At 53.1% G+C, this 23,240-nt stretch overlaps 1 protein-coding gene across 2 annotated transcripts in view; it reads left to right on the top strand.

Annotated features, from left to right (window-relative positions):
* The first annotated feature begins 3,149 nt into the window (after nucleotides 1-3,149).
* Nucleotides 3,150-23,240, top strand: part of GRIK1 (glutamate ionotropic receptor kainate type subunit 1) — a 180,240-nt gene continuing 160,149 nt past the window's right edge. For both annotated transcript variants that reach the window (XM_090271345.1, XM_090271336.1), the window contains exon 1: nucleotides 3,150-3,267. In XM_090271345.1, the coding sequence (XP_090127471.1) occupies nucleotides 3,150-3,267 (118 nt within the window). The remainder of the gene's footprint in view (nucleotides 3,268-23,240) is intronic.

Below are 23,240 nucleotides of genomic sequence, written 5' to 3'. Positions count from 1 at the left end.
TGCTGAGAAGCCGATCAAAGGCCTGTTTGGGGGGTGGAACCCATAGTGGGTGAGGAAAAGTAAGGGAAAAATAAAGTCACGTGCTGAGCATCCCCTCTCAGTCGCTGGATGGAAGGAGGACACCTGGGAGGGACCCGGGGGAGGGACAGGGAGGTGGCGCGGGGGCAGGAATTCCGCGTGTTGTGCCCAGAATGGCGAACAGAATTGGCTCCGTGACTCTGGAGCTCAGCGACACATTCTTGGCAAACGATACAACTTGGGGATCCTTGGCTGAAAGGTGTTTAGCGTCTTACAAACACACCACCTCACCTAGAAAAAAAGATAAGTAAATCAGTATCCCAGAAAGGAGGGTGTTGATCCAAAATCAGCTCCCCACTGCCAGGAGGGGCTGAAGCCACCAGTCCTTTGCTTTGATGGCTCGTCAGATGTTGCCCCACGCAACGGAAGGAGCCGCAGGTACACGCACCACATTTTGAAAGCACAGGAATAATATCTGAATTCCTTACTTTGTTCTAAGGTATTTTTCTTTTCTCTAATTATCATCTAAAAACTAGGTAATTTTAAATGGGTTAGTATCTCAGCGACGCCCCCAGCTCACACAGGAAGCGCAAGGCTGCCAGCTGCTGCCTGCCTTGGGATCGACCACCGCTCATCAGCTTCAGTGTCAGCCTGGGGGGTGGGCACGCCTGTCATCAGACATTTTTATTCTCAAGAAAGCACCGTGAAAAATGTGGCTGGAGAGCGGGGAACATAGTCACTCTGGGCAAACAAAACGAGATGCATACAGATACGTGTCTAGATAACAGAGATGTGTATATTCCTACACACAGAATACAGTTCTTGGGAAGAGCAGGAAACAAATGAGCAGCGGCTGTGATCACTCATGAGCAGCTCAGCGCCGAAGGCTCTGCACCGGAGCAGCAGACAGGAGCATTTTAACACGGACTACATTTCAGTCTTACGCTCTGCAGAATTTTACAGATGACACAGAAAAGGAACTTCGGTGTGCCATGGATTTTTTATGAAACCTACGGAAGGACATGCAATCTTTCTCTTATCTCTAACATCCGCAGGGAACTGTTTACTCACAGACCGAAGGTGATACGGGCACAGAGTGCTAACATTGCTTAGGCAGTATTGGACCGACTGCTGTACAATTAATGGAACCGATATTGCTGACCCAGCTCCTGTAAGAGGAAATACTTCAGTCTCTGCCATCTGAGGTATATTTAAGCTAGAAATGTGTGTATAGATTCTTTTAACCAAAAAAGTAACGACCACAAATTAACGGATACATGCTGAGTAACAAGGGCTTTGGAAAATGCTTTGTACTTTCTATGGAAAATGCCTCTGTGATAGGCCCGTAAAACCCTGCAGTGGCCTTCCTGGGTTGTTATTACTCTCATTTGATAAATGAGAGTGTCCAGTTTCAGGAAGTTTATGAGTCAGTATGGGGCAGGTTATGCTGCAGCAACAAACATCCCTAACTCTTCATGGATTAAAACACAGAAGTGACTTGTCACTGATTTGTCACCAGGTCGCTGTGGAGAGCTATTTAGAGCCACATCTTTCCACAAGGTGACCCAGGCATCCAAGCGATTCCCACCCAGAGCTGTCCTTCCAGGGCTGCTCTGGCGGCAGCGGCAGCAGCGCCCTGGGGGCCACACGAAGTCACGTCCATCACTACCTGCCTTTTCACCCAGAAACGGTGCATCCCACGTCCACTCCCATGTTGTTGGCTAGAAATGGTCACACGGGTCCACCTGACCCCAAAGGTGCAAGCTTTCACGTGCCTGGGAGGAAGAGGCCGGGGAGAGGTTTTCCCAGCTCTCGTCCCAGAGTCCCCAGAACGGGGCGCCCTGCCTGAGGACTGCCCTGTGGGCCTCCAGCAGGGCGGTGGGCACCTGTCTCGCGGGTGGGGGGTGGGGGAGATGCAAGTTCCCACCACTGAGTCTTCAGTGAACAGTACCTGCCGGGTCCAACATGGAGATCCGTGAAATGAATGCAGGAACGCGTGAATGACTGCCTCGTAGATTTATTTTATCATTGGCTCTTCTTCTAGGCTTGATATGTGTGGACATGTTACCTAGATCCCTTGACTCAATTTTGGTCATTTCTGCACAAATCTTACTTAGGAAAAAAAAATCTCGGAATGTCAATGCAGAACCAGCGAACAGTTATATGGAACATTCCTCACGAAGCTCAAAGGAAATTAAGCCAAAATGATCAAACGCTGATGATTTCCCCAGGGAAGTGTCCTCGTCCTTCTACAGAGAAATAGTCTGGAACCTACGTGGCAAAAATAGCCTGCCTTGCAGCGCTGGGACCTGGCCGTGAAAAGAAACGAAGGAGAGGAGCCAGGGGCCCCTTTCCCGGTCCGTGAGTGTCCAGGACGCGGTTCACGGGAGATTTTCCGGGGCCGAGTGGACAGAAGCGCTCTGATACTGGAACCGGTTTTCTCTTTCTCCTGCTCTCCATCCTCTCAGAGTGGAATCAGGGGCTCGGCCATCCTCGGAAACACTGGCGTGCAAACCGGCGGTTCCCCATCGAGTGACGAGGGGCACCCCTAGCTGGCCGTGTCCACGATCCCCCACAGGAGCGCAGGGATATCACCGAGGAGCCCCGCCCCTCGCCAATGGGCCGAGTTTCCCCGCGCGCGGCACGAAGTTGGGGGCGCGGGAGGCTGTGCGCGCGCGTGTGTGTGGGGGTGTCACCGCTGGGCCGGGAGAAGCCGGAGCGCTGCTGCGATCCCCACTCACCTGCAGGCAGGCGCCCTGCACCCACCCAGTCCCCAGCGCGCCTCTCCTCCCCGCCCTCCTCGGTCGCTAGCCCTCCGCCCTCCGCCACTGCGCGTCGGATCGCAGGGAGAACGAGGGAGACAGCTCCGCACAGCGGCAGCAACTTTCCTCCGGGGCTCCGGGCTCCAGGAGCGCAGAGCGGAGACCCGCGGTCGGTGCGCGGCGCGGCGATGGGCTAGCGCGAAGCCGGAGCCCCGGAGCCCTCCGCGTCCCCACGCGTCCCCACGCGCGTGCTCTCGGTCTGCCCGCGAACAGCGCGCAGGGCGCAGACTCCGAGCGTCCGCGGAGCATGAAGCGCGACCCGGCCCGGGCCGGCTGCGTGGGGAGCGCGTGAATTGAGCCGCTGGGAAGATGGGGCGCTGCGCGGTCCTTGGCCAGCCCGGGCTCTGGACCCGAGACACCGGCCGCGCGCTCCTCTGTGTCCTCTGCTGCGTCCTCCCGCAGGCCGCCCCGCAAGTGCTCAGGATCGGTGAGTGAGCCCGGGGACGCTCCCGGCCGCCGGCTCGCGGGCAGCAGCGGGGAGGGGCGGGGGCCGATCAGCGCGCGCCGAGGGCTCGGGGACGGGGCAGCGCCGTCCCCGCTTCCCCACCGGGCACGGTTGGCGGGCTTTTCCATCTGGGCTCCAGCTGGGTCCTGGCCGCCCGGCGGGCTTCCGCTGTAGCTGCAGGGTCGCGCGGCTGCAGCCCGGGGCGCGGAGACTCGCTCTCCCGCGCCGGCGTGGGGCTTCGGGCGTTCCACAAGCGCAGCCCGGGTCCGCGGCCACCTGGGCTCTGGGTCCTCGCCCGCACGCCACATCTTGAGTAGAATTAGGGGACCGCGAGGGAGGTGGGGGTTTCCCAGAACCTGCTAGCCGCCAGCCTGCAAGTTTTCATCCCCAAGTTGGGTCCTTCCACAGGGAGTCTCCAAAGTCTGGAGGATTCCACCACAGGGCACAGGCTGGATGGGACCTCTGGCTGGAGGGCCGGGGACTGGGAGGGCGATCAGTAGCGCCATGAGCAGGCACCTGAGTCCGCGCTTTGCTCCCCGATCTGCCTGCCTGGCACAGAGCGTGACCCCGTCCTCCTGGAGGTGGCTTCCTGAGAGTCTGGACTTCCACCTCAGGGGGGAGGAACAGGGACTCGGGGGAGAGGTCGGCAGGGGTCCTGGAGCCTCAGAGGAGGCACAGACAAGGGGGGGGGGCTGTGCTGGTGTGGGCGCAGGCGCCAATGTGCCCCGGACAGGCCACCACGCTGTGGTGGGCAGAGGCTGTGCGACGTGGTTGGGGTTGAGAAGGCTCGTCCCCTGCGGTGATGGTCTCCTTCCCAAACAGGAGCTGGCGTCCCCTGGCTCGGCCTCCCTGTGTCCTCCCCGTCTCCAAGGCACTGGGCTCCGCAGGGACAGGCAGAGAGCCGCAGGGAAGGGCCACGCCAGGGGTCCCCCAGCTGCTCTGGGCTCCCACGTTAGGCCACTTCCAACCCACATTCTTTCCTCAACCCCAGGGGTGTGCCGGGAACCCTACAGGGCACCCCTGCTCACACCCCGAGCGGTGGAAATTTCCCAGCAGCTTTCCCACATCTGACCTGCAATGAGCCAGACTCTTTGCAAAGGTCGAGAACCTAGTTCTTCCAACCAAACGTGCCCATTTTTTAAAATGGAAGTTTACTACTTAGAAATGAGTGCTTCCTGGGCATGTGGGATCTAATTTTCAAGGAAAGAAAAGATCCCAAATACTAACTTTACTAAAGACATATTTTTATAGACTATGAATAATGATAATGTGCATTCTTTGGATAATGTAGACTGAACATTAAAAGAGTCCCAAAGTGTTCCCTTTACCAAGAAAGAAAGAAAGAAAGAAAGAAAGAAAGAAAGAAAGAAAGAAAATGACCCTCCTAACTAAAATGTCTCTCGCCACAGAGGTGCTCTAGCCGTAATATCCCTATTTTTTCTGGCGTTTGGTGAACAATACAAATAAACGATGATGACATTACAGTACCCAGTGCTGATGAACTTGACTGGCGTTCTGCTTATGTCTCAGACACTTTAAGGTAAACACATCCAGTCGTGGGAGCTGTGGCTGCGCCCGACAACGGCCCTGCCTACGCTGCAAAATGAGGTAGCAGCCCGCCCCCCAACATCCCCAGATCTAAAGGAATTCCAGGATGTGGTGGAAACAAGGTTTGAAGATCTCTGTTCACAGATCTGAGTCTTTAAGCAACCACCCTCATCCATTTAGAAACAGTTTCCCAAGTGAAAACAACCCAACGTGATTCATTGACCTTAAAGGACGTGCTGAGAGCCGGGGGCACGAGGTGTCCTCTGTGTGCGGTAGGGGCGCCCGGAGGCCCGCGCTGGCCGCCAGGACCTCGGTCCCCTTGCAAGGGGAGCTTCAGCACCCGGGAAAGCAGCTGTAGCGCGAGCCCCGCCCTTTGTTGTCAGGACGGACACCGAACCCCCAGCGTTAAATGAGTTGGGGAACCGAGCAACTGTGTGAGAGTGAGCGGGGGGGTGCAAGCGTGAGTGTGTGTAAGGAAGGAAGGAGGAGAACCTAAGTGCACCCTTACCGTCTCCTGTCTCTCTCCTTCCAACCACCCATTCAACCGACCAGACAGCCGAAGACAAGGGCTCTTGATGATTAACGTGAATGCTTTCAGAACGCCGTGAATGAAGCGCCTCGTGAGGGCCGGGCCCTTCGCGCTGCGCTCACGGAGAAAGGGCACTTGAGTGGATTAATTACTTGTCTGCTCCGCTTGCCAGAGTGTCTGCTTGCACTCGGCTGTTGAGGAAAGTGAGTGACATGTACAAAGTTGAGGGGAAAGGGCAGGCGTCCCCAACATCAGGAAGCTCATCGTGCGCGCACATACCCTTTGCCCGGTTCTCGCTCGGATGTGGACGCGGGTGAAAGGTCATAACCGTACAATCTGGGAGCATGGAGAGGGTGCTGCATGGTTGGAGGCCGTCCTCCAGGGGGTCCCCTGCAGCCTGCGTGGGAGAGATAAGGCCCTCCTGGGGCTTCTGCATGGGGCGCCCAGGTCTTTCCCGCCTCTCCCCGTGGGCCCCCAGTGTATGTGACCAACCAGTTAATGTCCCACACACGCCCGAGTTTTCTGGTCACAGACACCCTCCTCACGGGACCACACAGCCTTCACCTGGCACTTAGAGCAGGTCTCGGTGGCCTGAGCAATGGGGGCCCAGCACCGTCAGTGGGGGTGGGGCATAATTCCACACACTTGTGCAACTTCTGGGACAGATGTGGCACATTCCTAATAATAATAATGACAGAAAGATGCACTTATGTAGTATATGTTCACACGTCAGCTCAACACACAGCCACAGAGGCAAAGGCAGAGTCTGCGGAGTTGAGCGGCGGGTAGACGGGCTTCCAAACCTGATTCGTTATCAGAAACCAGAGGTTGGCACCCTGCCTCCTGGGCCGACTGGGTGTGTGTCTAGGAAACCAGGCCTGTGCTTTGCATCTGAAAATGCACGTAAAGCAGTTGCACCCCTGACAGTGTCCGCGGGGAGCGCGTCAAACAGAACATGGTGCGGCCTGTGCAGGACGTGACGATCCACGTGGGCTTAGACTGCAGGGAGCCCCGAGTCTGACTGTTTTCAGTAAATACCTGCGCCGTATGTGATCAACAGCGGGGAGTCCGTGGGTGTGGAGCGCTGGCCGTGGGCATCTCTCTCTGCATCTCACACAAGAAACCCAGGCCTGCGTGGGTTTGCGTCTCTGCGGGGCTTCCTGCAAGGCATCCTTTGTGGATACCGAGGGCAAGTCCATTTGGGGGGAGTCGCGGATTTTCAAGTGCATGGTGGTCATTGCCCGTAAACCCGCATTGTTCAAGGGTCCACTGTAACTGTTCTGTGGTTACTGTTTTGTTTTTCCTTTATAAAAATTACTGATATTTTCTTTGTGATCAGGGACTGCCTAGTGGACGTGGTACATGTGCATAAGGCGTGTGATATTTCCGAGCCCAAATCTCTTCATCTGTGACCCAGTAGCCATGGTGTCCACTTTTATCAGTCACAGCGGAGGGGCAAACAAACTGGTTTCTGTATTTGCAAGCAAACCACTAAATATATATAATATGTTACCATTATGTAAACACACATCGCATGTAAAGAGAAGTATCATGGAAATATACTTCAATAACATGGGATGTTAAATGACAGTATAATTGTCCAAATTATTAAGAGAGGTCCAGATGCCTTTTGCTTCAGTGACTGTGTTGGCCGTACATCATTTTTGGGGATTTAACCCAAGTCCCCACAAAGTCCCAGGTGCTGCCTGTGACGTGTCTGTTTGTATGTTTTGCTTGTGCGTCCAACACAGCTTCAAGCTTTAGTCACCGAATTCTTCCGTCATGTCTGTTCTTCACACTACAAACACGTATCACACCTGGCTCACCCACCAGGAGCCGGACCTGCTGACCAGCAAAGGACCTGCCGCAGTCAGAGAATGACAAACGGCTCAGCTGCCCCTGGACGCCATGACCTGGGGACTTACAACCCACGTTACAACAAAAACCCTTCTTTCCCAGGCCCTCCGTGCGGGCAGTTTTTATTTTTTACTCCAAATATTGTTCTCAGGGAGCTTTCCAGCCACTTTCTGCTGCTGAGTTCTTCCATCGCTGGCAAGCATCAGAGCGCAGGTTCCAGCCCCTCCCCGCCCCCACGCGCGGAGGACACGCAGGGTGAGTCCGTGCACCCAGCCTGGGCAGAGACTCCGACCGCAGCTTGGGGAGGCCCATCCGCCCTGAGGCACCGTCACCCCGAGCGGGCGTGTTGGTCAGAACACCCCCTGAGGGGCGCTCTGCAGCTGACGCAGGGCGCGTCTGGCTAACGTTAACCTGGTTCTCCGAACGAGCAGACTCCTCGCCTTACTATTTCCTCTGCACAATCCGCCTTTTTCCGTACAATTATTTTACAGGCCTAGTGTTCACACTGCGCAGACCTGGGCCATCACTGCAGTCCCTGAGTGGTTGGGGGCCCCACTTCCCACTGGGAAGGCCATGGCGTGGGGGCCTTGCCTAAGTTCAAGTGCTCAGTTACAAGTGCCGGAGCCAGACTGCGCTGGGCTGCGTGGGGACCCTGTGTGTGCGCTGACGGAATGGTTGGCACACAGCGGGACCGAATGGAAGAGGCGGAAGCCGTCACTCAGTTATTCGGGGGCGACTGCACCAAGTCACATCCGTGCGCCCTACGCCTCAGCCTGCCTGAGGCAGGGAGCGAGGGAAGGCCGTCCATTTGGGGGGACGCCTCTTTTTAACCAGCTTGTACACTGAATAGGAACGGTTTAGGGGGGCGTTCGCGGATATGGTGGCAGTGGCGGTGAGCCCCGCAGCCCCTCTGTCCCCTTTGGCTGGTTTTGCTGACAAGCACTCATGTGACACAGAAGCATCACCCACGGCCATTCGTTTTCTGAAGTTGTGTCGTCCAGAAGAAAGGATGACGCAGGACGGCAGGCAGAGGGGACTCGAATTTCTGCCTTTTTCTAATGGAGTGGTCCTGAGATTAGCTGTGTGTGCGTGTGTGTGTGCGTCTGCGCGTGTGTGCGCATGTGTCACGCGTGTGTGTGTGTGTGCATGTGTGCGTACATGGGTGTGTGCGCGCGCGAGTGTATGCGCGCCCGCGTGTGTGTGTGCATGTGTGTGCATGTGTGAGGTTCGCTACAGAAGAGCCGTGCAGAGATGGAGCTGGTGTCCGTGCGGAAGGCCTGGCAGAGCTGGCGAAGGCGCCGCCCTCTTTCCGTCGATGACCGATGAGCGGGGCGGCGTCTCGTGCTTTGGAATAAACAGCGTATTTTCCTGGCCCAGTAACCGAGGGCAGTGCTTTCCCTCAGAGACCCAGGAGGCAGGCTTGCCGACAAAGGCTCTTCGTGATTCTGCATAAAGAAGCTGGTTCCTTTGGTTTAATCCACTGTCCCAAATCTCAGCTATCAGAGGACGCTTCCCTGAGTCAGGGCTGTGGACGCCCCCTGAGCTCACCCCAGCCGAGGCCAATGAAACCAAACTCAGCGCCCCGGCCGCTGCTCCCCCGCTCGCCTCGGCCACGCCCACCCCGGCGCCAGGACCTGCGTGGAAGCTTTCGGAGCAGACAGACATCATTAGACACTTTAATGCTCTCTACTATGCAGAAAACCTTTTGAAAAACACACAACGTGTCCTGAAAGCATATCACTTTTATTAACTTAAAACAGGATATAGGGCCATTTTCTTGACTTTTGTCCCCACTAGGTTTACGTGTTAACACTGTTTTTAAGGGAAAAACTGTACTAGATTTACAGTCTATTTTTGAGAAACATATTTGTAGTAAGTTAACAGTCTATCTGTATTTAAAAGTTAAACCTGCTTACTTATTTTTAAATGCATATCTGATTTCAGTGATAAATATTCACAGAGAAATGGAAAGATTTAAATTAAAAGACATATATGCCAGCGACATAGACTTCATGAATTTTCTGTCTTGATTTACTGCTGAGACTAACCTGTCAGACCGAATTGCAAATCCCACCACCTCCTTGCAGCGACCCTGCGCATTAGTAACAACAAGTCCCCGGGAAACACAGTTCATTCTTGGGGGGAACAAACACAGCAAAGAGATCAAAGTATTTGATTTTGTGTTTATGTTCTTTGTGCACTCCTAAAAACATTAGGAGTTTTAGAATAACTTTCCCAAGCCCCTTGGACAATATTTCACTCTCTTTTTGTCCTTTTTAAAGGTCGCAGGGGTTTTTAAGCAGGTGATTTTGTGTAACGCGGTTAACATATGTGCAGAGTACCCGGTAAGACTAGTCACGGAGCAGGACGAAGAGGCGGCGGGCATGGAGGCTGTGCCGGGGCGGCCCCGCTGGCCACAGACCAGCTGCAGAGACGCGCGACGCCCGGTGCCCACGCCTGCTGTAACGCTCAGTCCCTCACTGTGTCACTCGGCGGCGCTGACGGACCAAAGACACTTGAGTATCCGCCCATCTTACACCTTTAAAGGAGGGGCTGGTTTACCACACTCCTGACTGGGGATGCCAAACCCTGAATAACACGGCCCAGCAAAGCCCGTCACCACGCTTCTAATTTCTACTGAACACGGGGGTTCAAAAGGAGTTCAAACTTGCTGAGTTTTATATCAGAGTTGGCTATGTCTGCGATTACTTAATAGAAATTCAATGGTTAACTATTATTGTCATCAGTTATCCATCTGGAGACCCATCATTCATTACCTCTACTATTTTCCTTAAAAAGAAATATTAAAATTCATTACTTCTCTTACTGAGCAAGTTCAAAACTATACACGATGCTAAAGCAAAACACCTGCTTTATCGGATGGGGGGCCCTGCTGCCAAACAGGTCGCTGCGCATGTGGGTGTCCCGGGTGGCAGCGGAAGGGCCCGGGGACGGAGGTCCCAGTGTGACGCGCACACACCGGGCGCCGGGCGTCTCGGAGAGGGGTCCGCTTGGGGACTAACAAAGGATGCATGAGAGATGGTCCCGGAGCCTCTGACGGCAGCAGGGAAGGAAGGAAGGGCTCAAAGATGTTGCAGAGGTCCAGACACCACGCACTCCCGACGGCAAAGCGGGGATCGTCGGTGCAATGACAGCCACGCACTCCCGACGGCAAAGCGGGGATCGTCGGCGCAATGACAGTGTTGAAAGTGAACTGCAAACCGATGCGCCCCCCGTGAATCCACGCTGATATAGATAAGGGGTTCAGCAGATCAATAACTAATTAAACACATAAGTGGGGGACAGAGGCAACTCTCCCACCAGCGGGGACAGGGGGTGGCGGCCGGGTCACCTCCTTCGAGGTGACGGGATGCCAATGGCACTGCACCCGGCTGGCTTTCCTTCCCAAACCCAGGCTCCGTCTCAGCCCAGGAGAAGCATCAAGCACTGCACGATCCCTGGCCGGTCCCCTCAGCACTGTGACAGTCATAGAAACAAGGACAGCCTGACGGTCTGTCACGGGCTGGCGGGACCCAGCAGATATGACGCACACACGTGACACATTGCAAATGGGATCCTGCAACAAAAGAAGGACTTTCTAAAATCCAAGGACTTTGAATAAAGATGGATCGTACTTCATAATAGTGTATAAACTCTGGTTTACTAATTTTAACAAATGCCCCGTATTCATATAAAGATGTGAGTAACAGGGAAATTCAAGGTGGAGGGTGTGAGAACTCTCGGTTCTCCCTTCCCTCTTTTTACGTAAACCTAACACTCTTCCAAAACCTGAAGAAATAAAGTCTATTGAAGGAAACTCAGCCCATGGCAAGGTTTCTTCTACTGTCACCGTGCCTGTCCCCTCTGCAGTTCGTAAAGATTTAAGACCGATTGCATCAAGGGAAATGGAGACACTGTCGTCGATCCATAGGATACGCCACATGAGGGATTTTCTAGGCATGTCGTTAAAATAAAGACAACAGCATATAAGTCAGAAAAAATCATTAAAGAAATAAACTTTGTGTAAAAATTGCTATTGATAGAATGTGGTCGCAATGTGTCTTCTTTAGCATCCTGTATGTAACGAGCATGTGGACGATGATATGTGGGCTGCTTCTGCCCATGAGAACACAGGCCTTCGACTGTCGTATGTTTTCTGTTCTTCATTAAAAACAATTCAGCGTGGAATATTGACTCAGGCCGTGTAACGTCCTCTGTCAGAGTCGGGAAGAGCTGGGGTGTCTGAATGAACACCCCACACTCACAGCGAACTGTTTGCACGGACACCCTTTCTTAGCAAATGGTGTAAGTGTGCCTTTGAAAGTCAACACTTAACTCCCAGAACCAAAAAGTACTTTGTGATTCAAATCGGGGAAAGGACAGTAAAAATCAGTGGTTCTTTTTTTTTTCATTATGAAGTCAGTTAAAACTTTTAACGCTTTTCTTTCCTTTTTAAAAAACAATTTAAGCTTCCAGAATGTGGAACTGCCTACTCTGGCAGCCCGTGACCAGAGGTTCCTTCCTGACGTCCTGCCTGTGGTCATGGCGTGTAAGAGGCCGTTGCACCTCCGCTCCCGATAATGGGTGAGGCAGGCAGAGCCGCGTTTGAAGCCCACGGGCAGTATTTGCCTTTGGATTCCCGGCTGCGGGTGGTTCTTCTGTTCTCAGGTGTGTGGGACCCCCGGCTGTCTCTGTACGTGTCTGCTGAACAGGCAAGAGCTTTACCAACGACCGTGCAGCGTCTTGGATGTTCACAGGGTGGGAGGGGGTAGGTAGGTTGAAAATAGTGCAGACTGAAGAGAGAAAGGCCTGTTGCTATGATCCTTATTAATATGATCCTTACGGGTTAACATGGAAAATGCTTAGAAAACAGCATATGATTTCATATACTTTGGAGCGGGCGCACACGCACGTCCCCCCGACTCACGGGGAAGAACTAAGAGAGGATGAACGGGGAAACAGAAGCGCGTTTGTTTAGCCAAAATGGCGGAATTGCGGAGGAAATGTGCTGTTCACACTGGCTCCCATCGCTGTCCTTTGCACAGATTAAGTGACCGGTCATGCGTCGCGCTGCAGCCTCTGGGTCGTTCCAGCCACCGTTTCCTGCAGTCTGGCCGAGGGGAAGGGAACTGAACTAAGACTCGCGCAGCTCGGGGGGACCTTGGCGCCCGGCCCCGTCCCACACCGGCTGGCAGTTTGCCTCCCTGTCTGGGAGGGGCCCCCGCTGTGCCTCGGGTGTTGGCTCTGCTCCCTGGCACGGGTCTGACCTGAGACGCTCAGTCCTGTGACATCCGCCGGGTGTCCATGGCACCACACGTGTGGGACCAGAATGTGGCTCATTCCCCTGAAATTAAGCCAGTAGGTTCAGAGGCTCTGCTTGCCCTGGGGTGACATGGAGGTCCCCACGTTCCACTGAAAATGTGAACCTTTAGGAATCTCTTTCCCACGCCTCCCTACGGCGACAGTGACATGAAGGACGAGGCCTCCGCTGCCACCACTGCAGATGCTGTGGCCTCGCTTGTCCCGTCTGACGCGGGGGGTGGCGCTGACCCCGGCCCCTGCAGGGAGAGCCACGGGCTCCTCTGGCAGCTGAGCCTCTGAGAGGCAGCGCCGCCTGCTCGCGCCTCTGGACGGTATGCCCAGCACCTCCTCGGGGGCCACCCCCGCCCAGGTGTGCTCTGGTCAGGCCCCTGCGCCCGTCCCGTCGGGGGCCTAGCGTGAGCAGGGGCTGTCCTTCCCCTCTCAGGGGCTCCCGGGGCCTCCCCTCCCCCTCCATCCCTGTGCAGATCCACACAGGGTCCCACATTCCTCTGAAACCCCAGGTTCAGGCAGGCGGCCGTGTCGTGCTATTTAAAGCAACACTTTTCAAATGAAGGCGACAACCGCAGAAGCAACAACAAAACCAGCGTCTTGATTTTCAGTTCCCTGGTTTTGCAACGGAAAGCCAAGGTTTTCAAGCCTGGTCCTCTCCCTCTGTAGTGTGTATGTTAGAAATACAACTGTGACATGTGTCATGCATAATTAGTATGTATTACACGTGATGCACACACATATTGCATGCACTTATTAGATGTCACACACATTATAGTATATGCTACTAATATATACTGTGCATTATGCACTATACATATAATCACACATGAACACATGCATGTATTCACATTTTGATGTATGTTTCCCTCGGTGCTTCATTCATTCCACCTGGGAAAACTATACGGAGCCACCCTTGCATTTTGCACAACTAGGGAGGGTGAGAGGGACAAACACCCTGTCCACGCCTGGTGCTGCCAGAGCTGGAGGAGAGACCTCGGGCCCCCACGTGTGTGTGTGTGTGTGCGTGTGTGCGTGTGTCCTGCAGCGGCCCAGGCTGGCAGGGGGGCGGCCACCTGCTCTGTGCCCCCGCGGGTGTCCCACGGACCCGCGTGTCCTGGCGCTGACACCCAGGCCCGAGTTCTCTGTGGCTCACGAAGAAATGTCCGTCACTTACCTCCTTTGGTGTCACAGTCTGTTCCGGCCGATGAAACAAAACCCTCTCCACTTTCATAAGAAGCAACCTACACGTCTGCACCACAAGGTCGTTACGACGGGAGTCGCGTGTTCAGTTCGTCTGAATCGCAGCTGTTGCCTCCAAGTTCTGGGCACGCGTGCAGCTTGCAAACAGAGAAACGCAGGACAGAATTATGAGAACACACGACTGCTGTTCAGACCCCCACGATTCAACCGCGTTCAGTGACACCGGCGTCGGCAGCCGCAGCGATCGTACCGCAAACACCAGAGAAAAGCGTTTCAGGGTCTCCCTCGCTCGAATCCGCCACATCCCCACGACAGTCTGCATCCTGCATATTTCTCCTTTTCTGGGTTGTCATGGGGACATTTACATCTCATCCCAGGTCTAAAACAGAGTCTTGCGTCACGCGTAAGCGTGAAAAATGTGCTTTAATTTGCATGTTATTAAGGGTTATTAACGCAGGCTAGCTCTAGCAAAAGCACGAAGCAGCAGGTATTTTGTCTGCCCGACTCTGTCAAAACTCTTCCTTCTTCCGATTGCCATTAAAAGACACGTACGTTCTCTGAAACTGCGCTGACGCCTCTAAGTGCGCCCCGAGCTTCGTCACGTCATCACTGTGGCTTTCCCAGGAGCCCCGCAGGCCCGTCCCACCCCTCCCAGGGCACATGAGGTCAGGAAACTGAGGCGCGAGGCCAGCTACCGGCTCGCCCAGCACGTCGGGGGGGCCCCGCAGGGCTGCAGCCCCGTCCCTCTCACCAGGGACGGCCTCTACCCTGGGGCCAGCGCCCGGAGCCGCTCTGGATCAGAACCAGGTGCAGAGGAAACCAGACACCCCCGTCCTGCGGGAAGCTCCGTCTGCGGCTTTATGGTGGCTTCCTGGCCTGAAAATATTTACTAAACTCACACGTCTGCCGTTCCGTGCAGACAAACGCTGTTCCTTTTGGCACGTGATCCTTACCACACCCGATGGACAGCTTCACCTAAAAGTGGGCGTGAGAGAGAAGGCAGGCTGCCCCGGAACAGCCGCATGGAGCCCGCTGCGCGCCTGGCCTGCGCGCGTCCAGAAAAGGGTTAACTCCCAGCCCAGGCCTTTGTTTGCTCCAGCTATTCAGACATCAGCGTCCTCAAGTCCCGATTCAATGCGCCTCCTTCCACAAGGTCAAGGGGAGGCCCTCCCAGGCTGTTTCAGGAGGGAGAGTATGGCCTTCTCTCTCTCCGCTTAGGGAGGCTCGCACACCGGGATCTTCTGCCCCCCTCACACGTCCCGGCGGGCGTGACTGAAGTCCACGCAGGAGGTTTCCACTTGGGGAGAGGGGTTTCCACCGGCGGAAGGGGAGCGAGGCTGGGTGGGAGGGGCGCCCGCGTGTCCAGGCAGATCCAGTGGGAAGAGCCACCCTTGCTCCATGTCAGGAAAGTTTATTACAAGCGTCAAGAATCCCGCTCCAGAGCTTCTTAAGCAGTGGGTTTAAAGCGTCATCTTCTACTGAAAAGGTGGTTTTTCGGGGTGATTTTGGACAGGGGTTCAGCCCCCTACTTTACATTATTATTTCCTCCGGGTGCCTGGAAATTAAATGTGGGTTTGGAATGATCCATCCCTGAGGCTTCTGAGGGATAAAACGAGGAGAGGAGGTCTGTGACCCACAGTTGATTCAATAAAGATACTTAAAAGGTGGCTTCGTATTGCTATTTGAGGACCCCCTGGGGGTCTCCACGCTTCTCTGCGGCTCCCTTAACAGAAAAATAAATAAATGCCCTGTAATTCCTGCTGCCTGGTGCCAACTGCTCGGAATTTTTAGGCTTAGAGAACGAGACGGCCTCTCAACAAGGTCACTGTCGTTCTATTTATTTATTTTTATGGCTTTGGCTGGGTTTCGGCAAACTACCTGAAAGCTGTTTTAATGTAACTGTGTTGACTTTGGTAACGACAAGAGTATGCAAGTACATGAGTGTAGTTTCTCCTTCCCTGCAGTCCTATTTCAGTCCCGTAATCATATATTAATGACTATTGATCTGTCAGTAAGTCTACTTATGTTTCTGTTGCAATAACCATTATAAAACCTAACAGAATAGCCAATAATTTGATTAAATATTTAATAACGTAATAAAGAAAAATGAGATGATGCAGCCAATAAAATTATTTGTGAACATATTGAAGTCTTTAAATATCTTTGCAACACTTAAAGATCACTACTAAATATTACAGGTACTATTTTAAGAAAGTTTGAATCAAAAAATCAGTAGTTTAGTATGTTACAATAGAAACAAAACTTTGTTAAGGTTGGATCATTTGTTGAAAAACATATCTCTGAAAATGGGTGCATAATGTGAAGCAAACTCAGACAAGAGTTGTTTTTTTAATGAAATTTTATTTTGTTTTAAAAATCAAGCATTTTTACCAGTCCCTTCTTGCCTGCAAAGTTTCTTTTGAGAAATAAGCTGATAGTCTTATAGGAACTCCTTTGTAAGTAACTCTCTGCTTTTCTCTTGCTGCTTTTAAGATTCTCTCTTTATTTGGACCTTTGGCATTTTAATGATGACGTGTCTTGCTGTGGTCCCCTCTGGGTCCAACTTGTTTGTGACTCTCTGTGCTTCCTGGACTTGCATGTCTATTTCCTTCACCAAATTAGGGAAGTTTTCCTCCATTATTTTTTCAAGTTAAGTTTTCAATTTCTTGCTCTTCCTCTTCTTCCAGCAAGAAGGGACTGGCAGGAAATATTCAAAGTGATGAAAAGCAAGGACCTACAACCAATATTACTCTATCCAGCAAAGCTATCATTTAGATGGAAGGGCAGATGAAGTGCTTCCCAGACAAGGTGAAGCTAAAGGAGTTCATCATCAGCAAGCCATTATTATATGAAATGTCAAAGGGACTTACTTAAGAAAAAGAAGATCAAAATTATGAACACTAAAATGACAACAAACTCACAACTATCAACTGAGCCTAAAAAACAAAAACAAACTAAGCAAACGACCAGAACAGGAACAGAATCATAGGTATGGGGGTCATTTGGAGGGTTATCAGCTGGGAGGGGGGAGGGGAGAAATGGGGGGAAAAGTACAGGGACTAAGAAGCATAATCGGTTGGTACAAAATAGACAGGGGGAGTTAAGAATAATACAGGAAATGGAGAAGGCAAAGAACTTACACGCACGACCCATGGACATGAACTAAAGGAGGGATTGCTGGAGGGAAGGGGGATAAAGTATTTTTATAAAGATTTTCTGTCCCTAAAATTGAAAGTTTATGTAATTTGTACATGTAGGGGGAAATTTTCATCCACCAATGGTATTTTTCAGAGGAAAATCTTGAAAAGCTGTTACCATGTGAGTGAATAACTTATGAGCAAGGTCCCCTCTGCATCAGCTAAACGAAACCAAGTGTCAGAGGAGAGCCTCAGTCATCGCTTGAGGTGCCATAGTGACCGGAGCGACAGAGAAATTGGATTGTAATTGTTTATCTTTATAAATAAATGGGTGGATAACACTAGTCATGTGTTTACTTGAAACACCCTAAAAAATGCATAAATTTTATGTTATAAATAATCACACGGCACGAACGTCATAAGGCAGTTGCCTCGCAGGGAACGTAGCGCGGTTGGTGAGGAGACGGGAGTGGAAGCTTATTCTGAAGAACATGCTTTGGCTTCTAATCTGCCTTCCGTGGGCGGGGCAGGTAGGAAGCTCGGCCTCCTGTCCGTGCGTCGTGGGTTTGGCGGAGCCTGGGAGGGACCCCAGCGTGCCCTGGGCCGGTGGCCTGGCTGAGCTGACGCAGGAGGAGCCGACGGAAACCGTGACCGTGGGGCGGGGGGGGGGGGTCACGACGGGTCGGGGCAGGAACGGAAGGCGGTGGGAAGGCAGGCAGGTGTCTGGGAAATGCAGGCGTCCGAGAACGAGGGCAGTAACAGTGACGACTGTGGTGGGGATTTTGTTCTAGTCAAACCGAGTGAAATCTGCACAAACCTTGAAGCAGAAACAGTTTTGTTTCCTCTTTGGGGGGGGGGGTGTTGCTATAGAAACCTCATTAACCAACGTTAATGCTTTTAAACGTACGCGACCCGTCAGAACACGTCTGCTGTGTTGGGAGCGCCCAGGACGTGGGAACTTACTGCAGGCCCACGGGTCACGCGGGGACTCGGGTGATTTACGGGTGAAGATGCGGCATCTCGGGGAGGCACTCGTTCAGGGGCACGGGAGTCTGTCTTCACCAAAACAATTCTAAAACCTAAATGCAAGCGTACATCTGTTTAGTTACATTTTACTGGTTTTTAACACAGAATGGACCGGCGCGGCTTCTAACACTGAAGGAGGAACTGACAAACGCTGCTCTTCTACACTAACCTGCCGCTCCGTCTCAAAGCCGTCCTCTGGGACTCGGCAGCAGGCCGGGCCGGAGCGGTCGTCCCCGGCGGGCCGTGGCGGCCGTGGGGTGGGCCTGCCGCCCGCTTCCAGACTGCAGGGTCGGCTCTCAGGGGCACGCACACACAATTCATCTGAGTGTTTATTTCTGTACAGAGTGAATTCTAAAAATCTTTAACTACCTAATTGATTTGAAATGCATTAGCTTCATTTAAATTCTCAGCTGTTTCTAATTTTAATATCATTTAAATATAGATTCAGAGCTACCGAAAGTAATTATAAAATGCCTTGAAAGAGTTTGCCTCGGATTACAGCGCCCGTGACGTGCTCCGGTGTGGTAAGCATCTAATCATCATGCAGTGCTTTGGATACTGTTGTATAATCGAGAAGAAAGATTCTGTTATCACCTCTAGAAATTTGACTTGGTACTGCTTTGGGGTGGTACACACTTGAGTTTTAAGGATTCATGCAATTAACAAAAACATAGCAGGTAAGAGCGATGAAACTCTTGCAGAACTCCGAATTTATTTTCCGTTCCCATTCCTTTGTTGATGTGAGTTATACTGAATCACTTTTTATATAGAAGTAGCTGAAAATCTCAGAAATTACCGAATTCCAGTGATACAAACGTACACCGAGTAGATGGCTGGGGTGTGTTTGCTGTGGGCTTTGCAGAATTCCAGATAACAGTTACTTGTTTCACTTTGGTTTTATTTTATTCGGTTTTCAGTCTTAATTCTTCTCCACAGGAGAAGCAAAGGACTTTCAAAACTGTAGCCAGTTATTTAGTAGGGACACACCAAACCTAGCTCTTTGCTCAATTTCACCGCAGTAAGTTCCGCGTATAAACCACGGGCTGCCACGCTTCTCGCTTCCTGTGCTCAGCCCGGCCCAGGCAAACCTTCCTCGGAAACAGCAGTTACCCGGGGGGAGCGCCTGGGGAAGGGCAGAATGTGCCCTCGATCACTTAAGACTGTGAGCCCGTGGACGCGACATCCAGAGATAAACAGGTTTGTAAAGGTAATGCCTCTAAATATCATTTTAACCCCTTCGTTCTTCTATTTTCCCTCTTAAACCACCTTTGCCTTTGTTACCTGTAACTATTTTCAAACCTCGTAAGTCTACCCGAGAGCCGCTGTGACTAGACATAAAATGTAAAACCAAAATGAAATAAAGGTAAACAAGGAACTGAATGTAACCGAGCCGACACAAAAAATAATGACTGTTAACCTCCCTAAGGAAACAGTACCGTCCCGTTCACAACGGAAGCCCGAACAGCTTACGGGGCATTGGGGTAAATCCCTGGGACGCCGAGTGACACTGATGCCCCTGAAACGTCTGTGCGGTTGTTTCTCCCCGTTTGATGAGACGCGCCGTGTGCTCGGTGGGAAGTGCAGATGCTCAGCCGTTCCCACCCCCACCTGAGGGTCCTGTCCCGCGAGAGCAAGGCCCGCTGTGCCGGCACGAGGCTCCGTGGGCGCGCAAAGGACCTGACTGCACGGCCGTGGTGGGCACTAACCGACTCCTGACACCTTTCCAACGGCCCCCCGTGTGGCGTGCGCTCGCTGCTGTGTGCTTAGCTGCCTTTGCCCGCCTCGCGCCCCCGCACACGGGTCTGCTCCCAGCCGCCTACAGGTGCTCAACCCCGTGGGCTCTGTGACAGGGGCATCCACACGCGTCAGAATGAGTGTAACCGGGCTCCATCGTGCGTCTCGCTTACGCTGCGGAACAGGGCAGCGCGGCGGGCCTAGGCCCTGAGGGGCAGCAGCTCCTGCCTCGTCTGCGGCCCGCGGCCCTCTGTCCGGGGTCTGGGTTCTCACTCAGAGTCCTGGGCTGTCGTGCATTTACTCCGAGTCCCGGACCCGAACTCTCGCGGGCAACCTAGACTCAAATGACTTCAGCGACTTCTAAAATGGGTTTTGTCTTTCACACGAATTCAAAACTTTCTAATTATTAAGCTACATAATTATTATTATTATTGAAATGGGTCGTTGATAAAGTGAAGAAGTGAGAAGCCAGGGTAACTGATTATGGAGCTTGGCCGACAGAGGAAACCGTGTGTTTGAAGGACAGACCACAACCAAGTTCGTCACACGTTTCTCCAGTTCCCTGTGGTTATGCGGTTCCGTTCCCCATCATGGTTTTCAAGATTTTAAGGTAATCTTTCAATGTCAGAGTCGCTGCACGTCAGTTTCGTTTTCAGGCACGCTTCACTGTCCGGATAAATAGTCCTTTGTCATTTGAACGTGGAGTTCCGCTGCTCCTCGGAACCGCCAGCTACCAGACCAGCCAAGCTTCGCTCTGACAGACACGCTTCCTACTTCCCACGTCAGGAACAACACTTTGGAAATATCTCCACGCGGGCCGCACGTCACTGACGCAAAGGCAGGAGAAAGGGTTGGGGAGCATGGGGGGACCATGGCGTGTGCACACGCGTGCGTCTGGTGAGAGAGGAGCGTGGGCCTGTGGCTGCTTTAATCTGTTTCTCCCTCTCTGGAAATGCAATTTGATTTTTAAAGATAAAGAAGTAAAGGATTTTACCTCTCGCCTCAGCTTGTGGGACCCGCGGCCGCAGAGGCCGTGAGGGTTGCCCAGGGGCCCCGGTGACAACACCCTCGTCAGGAAGGGGGGCTGGGCAGGGGCACAGACGCTCCGCTGAGGCCACCCCGCATCCCAGTGTCGCTGCAGCTTTTGGGAGACAAGCGTGCGCCACTGGTAGAGCCCCAAGTAGCTCCCCGTTACGTCTGATTGGTCGGTTCACTCATCCATTCATCCATCAAATAGCCGCTGCAGCAATAAGATAATGAATACAGCACATGTCACGGCTCATAAAGATCTTGGAAAATATCAGCAAAGTTCTCAGCAATAACCGCTACCATCCCATAAGTACTTGGTACACGCCGGATGCTGCACTCGGAATTTAAGTCAGCCGTTCATTCATTTAAATATATTTCGAGCCTTACTATGTGCCAAAAATTCCATATTCTGGGTCCTGGGGATAGAGCAATGAAGAAGACACAAATCTGCACCCTCAAGAAACGTCCTTCCAGTGAGGTGTACAAATGTAAATAGTAACATACGTTGCATATTAGATTTCCGTACGTACCGAGGAGAGCAGCTTCGAGCAGAGCAGGTTAACGTGCTGTGTGGGGCCGCAACTTTACGTAGAAGACCCAGGGAAGAGGAGACGTTGAGTTTTAACTGCATTTCACGCGTCAGAACGACCCAAAGGCAATGATGCAGAAGGGGAGCCTTGGACACGTCAGCCTCCCGGGGCCGGTTTCTCCCTTCGGAGGGAGTTTCCCAGCCTTCGCCCGCACGCACGCGTGTGTTCAGATTAGACGCAGTGGCACATTCCTCGCTACGATTGCCACAGACACGACAGAAGATGACTTCTGTGAAAACGCTGGGAAAGGTGAGGGGCCAGCCATCCAGACGGCTGGGGCGAGGCCGCCTGGGCCACTCAAGGGACAGCGAGGAGGCCGGCGTGGCGGGGGCGGGGGCGTGGGCGGAGGCGGCGCACTGAGTGGGATGGAACGTGCCGGGTTTCAGCCATCGGGGTGGCTGTTGTCCTTGGATTCTAAGTGTGATAAAAACGGGGGCCAAAAGAGAGCCAGCTGCTTCCCAAGATCACTCAGCGAAGACCTTGACTGTCTGCCTGTGTCTGGTTCCCAAACCCGCGGCCTTCTCAGGATGCTGCCTTGCACGCACTCAAGGGAGGTGACACAGACACTTGTATAAGCGCCGAGGACAAGGTCCAGTCACATGCGGAGCGTGTTGTCCCTGAGAGCGGTGACCTGGCTTCCTAGCAGAGTTGTCATCGTGGGCCGCCATGGGCGGGTCTCAGAGCCGCAGACCAAGATGGCTTTCACGGATTCTGGTCGGATAGTCAGGAAACGCATCCTCTTTGATTTTATAAACCTCATTATGCACACGTTTTTCAACATTCCGGCAGGAGGTTCGGATTTTGGGGGGCGGCATTGTGCCGGGACAGTGCCATGGGCTCTGAGGGAAGGTGGCCCGGGGTCCGTCCGCGCCTCCTGGAGACCCCTTCCTTCCTCCCACTGAGCTCCCGGCAGCGACCTGTGCAGGTGAAGCCATCATCTCCACCCGACGTCCCCGCTCACTGAACGTCACCGTCACCCACGGAGGTGGCCAGACTCTGAGTCTGCAACTCATGCTAGATCGTTCTCCTTGCATCCAGCTCGGTCCCCAGCTCCAGCTCTGGTCAGTTTTATCACTCAGCATCTCTTAAAACTCCCTTTCCTGCGTCTCCAGCCCCGGACACGATTAGATCCTTCCTATGTGGCCTGATTTAAGGAGAAAAAGAGCCCCCGTGGGACTTTTTATTGTCAGCTCAAACGATTCGCCTACAGACGCTTGCTCCTGCTCAGCCAGACCTCTGGGCGCTCGGAGAGGCAGAGGGGCCCGCACAGGGCCTCCCTTGCGTAATCCTAGAGCATCAAGCCTGTGGCTTCTGCTTTCAAAACCCTCCAAACGTCCCTTTCTCGGGCCAGTGTTTCCAGCCCAACAGCCCTGGCTTCGGTGTTTCTAGTCCTTCCCACGTCTGCTGGGGAGTGACCACCAGAGGAAACACAGCTGCAGGCACGCTCCTCCCGCGTCTCCGAGACGGGACGACTGGGTCACGGCTCGCCGATGGCTTTGGCCTCAGCCTTACTCATCTGTGAAGTGGGGACGTGACGGCCAGTCCCACCGCCCCTGCCCGCGGAGTGCCTGCCATGTGCCGACACTGTCCCAGGAACGGGGCGTTTGCTCAGCAAGTGATGACAACAGCATCTTCCTGGGTGGATGATCAAAAGCATATCTTTGTATTTTACCCTTTTAACTACAGACATTTTGAAATTAATCATAGTCTTGAATCCTTGGTGCCGCGGAGGATGAATAACCACCAAATGAAACACGAATTCATTTGTTTAGTGTTTCCCAATTTAAAAGGAAGTGTGACCCCCTCCTCCCCCAGGGCCACCCCCCACCCGCACCCAACCGTCCGAGGGTCTGATTTCGCGAGGATCAAACAGGTGCTCTGACTTTTGAACAAGCTCCATGATTGGAAATTCTGCCAGAGCCTGCCGTTTCGTAACAAGAACAGGTGGCCGCAGAGGGGTGCAGCCTCAGCTCTCGGGGACGCTGGGAACAA

This window comes from Furipterus horrens, unplaced genomic scaffold, assembly GCF_987537825.1.
Source record: "Furipterus horrens unplaced genomic scaffold, mFurHor1.1.pri manual_scaffold_1, whole genome shotgun sequence".
In the NCBI taxonomy this organism is placed as follows: domain Eukaryota; kingdom Metazoa; phylum Chordata; class Mammalia; order Chiroptera; family Furipteridae; genus Furipterus; species Furipterus horrens.
This window is presented reverse-complemented; position numbering and strand designations above follow the sequence as displayed.